General features: G+C 56.2%; 1 protein-coding gene across 1 annotated transcript; it reads right to left on the bottom strand.

Moving 5' to 3' along the window:
* Nucleotides 1–229: 229 nt before the first annotated feature.
* Nucleotides 230–2,152, bottom strand: FOXG1 (forkhead box G1; the record flags this gene model as incomplete). The annotated part of the gene is made up of 1 exon (XM_083359791.1): nt 230–2,152. One exon carries the CDS (start codon nt 2,150–2,152, stop codon nt 725–727), a length of 1,428 nt encoding a protein of 475 aa, XP_083215917.1. The 3' UTR covers nt 230–724.
* Nucleotides 2,153–2,476: the final 324 nt, after the last annotated feature.

Below are 2,476 nucleotides of genomic sequence, written 5' to 3' on the forward strand. Positions count from 1 at the left end.
TTTCGCATACTGAGTGCATTTTCTAAAAACCCAATCTTTGGTCTAAAAGTAAACAAAAAGGAGGAAAAAAATAAGAGAGGGGAAATAGCTCTTTTTGTAAAAAAAAAGTGGAGGACAAAAGAATCCATGGTTCAAACGTAATTCTTGATCTTCTCTGCCAAATTGCTTTGCATCTTATACAAATGACCATTTGCATCATGGGATTTATCCATTTTTTTTTTGTATTTTTATTCCCACGATCTGCTCCCAAGCCACATATTCATGGTAACTTATAATACTGCAAACATGGAAAATCTAGCAGCCCAGCATTTCTTCCCGGAATTAAAATGGCCCAAAGCATTTCAGATATACATCCTACGAGATTTTAATATTAATACTCCCTTCCTTCTTCCCAAATGCATTGTCTACGAGGTATTCTTCCCATCTTGCTGACTCGCCTCTTGGTTTGGAATCATAAACCACCTTAAAAAAAGGAACAAACGTACAGAAAATGGGGGAGGGGGGGGAAACTTAATAAAAAATACCTGGACTCTTTTTTTTTTCCTGGGTGAGTTTTTGCTTTTGTTTTTTTTTTTTTCCTTTCCGTTTTGTTCTTTTTCATAATCTCGCTCTCGTGCTCTTTCTCGCTCGCGCTCTCTCGCTCTCTCGCTCGCTCTCCTTTCGCTATCATTTACAACGCAAAGGTGTGTAAAATGTTCACTTACAGTCTTGGCTCCCCTGGAGGTTAATGTATTAACGGGTTGGAGGAAGACCCCTGATTTTGATGTGTGAAATAATCAGAAAGTCCCCCCGACAATCCTGTGGTGAAACTCGGCAAGGAGGGTCTTAAGGACTCGCACGGGAGCGTGGAAGGCGCCTGAGGCGAGGTGGAGGAAGAGGCGGCCCGGCCCGTCATGGAAGAGCTGCTCTGCGAAGTCATGGAAGGGTGAGGGACGTGGGGGAAAAAGTAACTGGTCTGGCCGGCCGCCAAGAGGTTGACCGAGCAGGGGTTGAGGGAGTAGGTGCCCGAGCAGGGAACCGACAAGCCGCAGGGCACCGAGGCGGCCAGGGCCGCCGCCGTGAGATGGTGCGTGGCGTAGGGCAGCTCGCCGTTGACCAGCCTGTCCACGCTCAAGCCGTTGGAGGCGGAGAAGGAGTGGTTGTTCCCCAAGGAGTTCTGGGTCAGGACCGAGCTGTAGGGCATGGGGTGGCTGGGGTAAGCCGACGTGCTCCCGTTGTAGCTCAGCGTGCTGCTGGCCCGCGGATGGTGCAGGGAAAGGAAGGGCGACATGGGCCAGTACAAAGAGCCCGCCCTGTCCATGAAGGTCAGGCCGGTGGAGGTCAGGCGGGCGCCCCGCTTGAAGGCCAGCTTGGCCCGGGAGGTGGTGGAGCGTCGCCGGAGCTTGCCGGTGGTGCCCCCGATGAAGACGTCGTCGCTGGACGGGTCCAACATCCAGTAGTTGCCTTTGCCCGGGTCGTCGTAGTGCCTCGGCACCTTGACGAAACACTTATTGAGCGACAGGTTGTGGCGGATGGAGTTCTGCCACCCCTGCTTGTTCTCCCGGTAGTAGGGAAAGTTTTTCATGATGAACTCGTAGATGCCGTTGAGGGTGAGGCGCTTCTCCGGGCTCTGACGGATGGCCATCATGATCAGGGCGTTGTAGCTGAAGGGCGGCTTCTCGTACTTGCCGTTCTTCTTCTCGCCCTCCTTTCCTCCGCCGTCCCCGCCGCCGGCCTCCTTGGCCCCTTCCGGCACCCCCTTCTTCTCCTCGGACGGCCCTTTCTCCTTGTCGTCCAGCTCGGCGGCTGAGCCGGCTTCCCCTTTGCCGGCCAAGAGGTCCCCTTTGACTACCTCCAGGGGGCCCGAGGGGGCCGGCGCCCCGGCGGCCGCGGCCGCCCCCACCCCGGGGGGCTGCAGGAGAAGCTGGCTCTTTTCTTCCTCCTCGTCGTCCTCAGCTGGGGTGGCTCTCTGAGGCTGCGGCGGCTGGGCTGGGTGGTGGTGATGGTGGTGGTGGTGGTGGTGATGGTGCGGGTGGTGGTTATTATGGTGGTGGGGATGGTGCTGGTGGCTGTGGTTGTTGTCGCTCTGGACGGCTTCGGGCACCAGGCTATTGATGCTGAAGGACGACTTGGGCAGCATTTTCACTTCCTTCCTATCGCCCATGTCCAACATCACACTCTAGGCAGGAGGGGAAAGTCGCACAGCCGGGTGGAAGGCGAGGCAACGGGCGCGGCGAGGTCCGTCCTGGAGGGCGCAGCGCCGGGCGGCAGTGAGGCGGCGGGAGCGGCTGGGCACTTGCACACCACGAGCTCCAGAGCTTTGCGAGGCATGTAGCAAGGACGGGAGCGCCTGTGCAGGGGATGGAAAAGACCAACTGGCTCCTAGCAAGGGAGCCAGAGCCAAAGCCACGGGAGGGGGGGGAAGGAGGGGGTGCAAAATGGTTCAAAAAGGGGATTTTCCAAAGGGCACGAAAATATGACTGCGCCCCCCCTTGAA

The sequence above is a fragment of the Vipera ursinii genome (assembly GCF_947247035.1).
Source record: "Vipera ursinii genome assembly, chromosome: 1".
NCBI lineage: Eukaryota > Metazoa > Chordata > Lepidosauria > Squamata > Viperidae > Vipera > Vipera ursinii.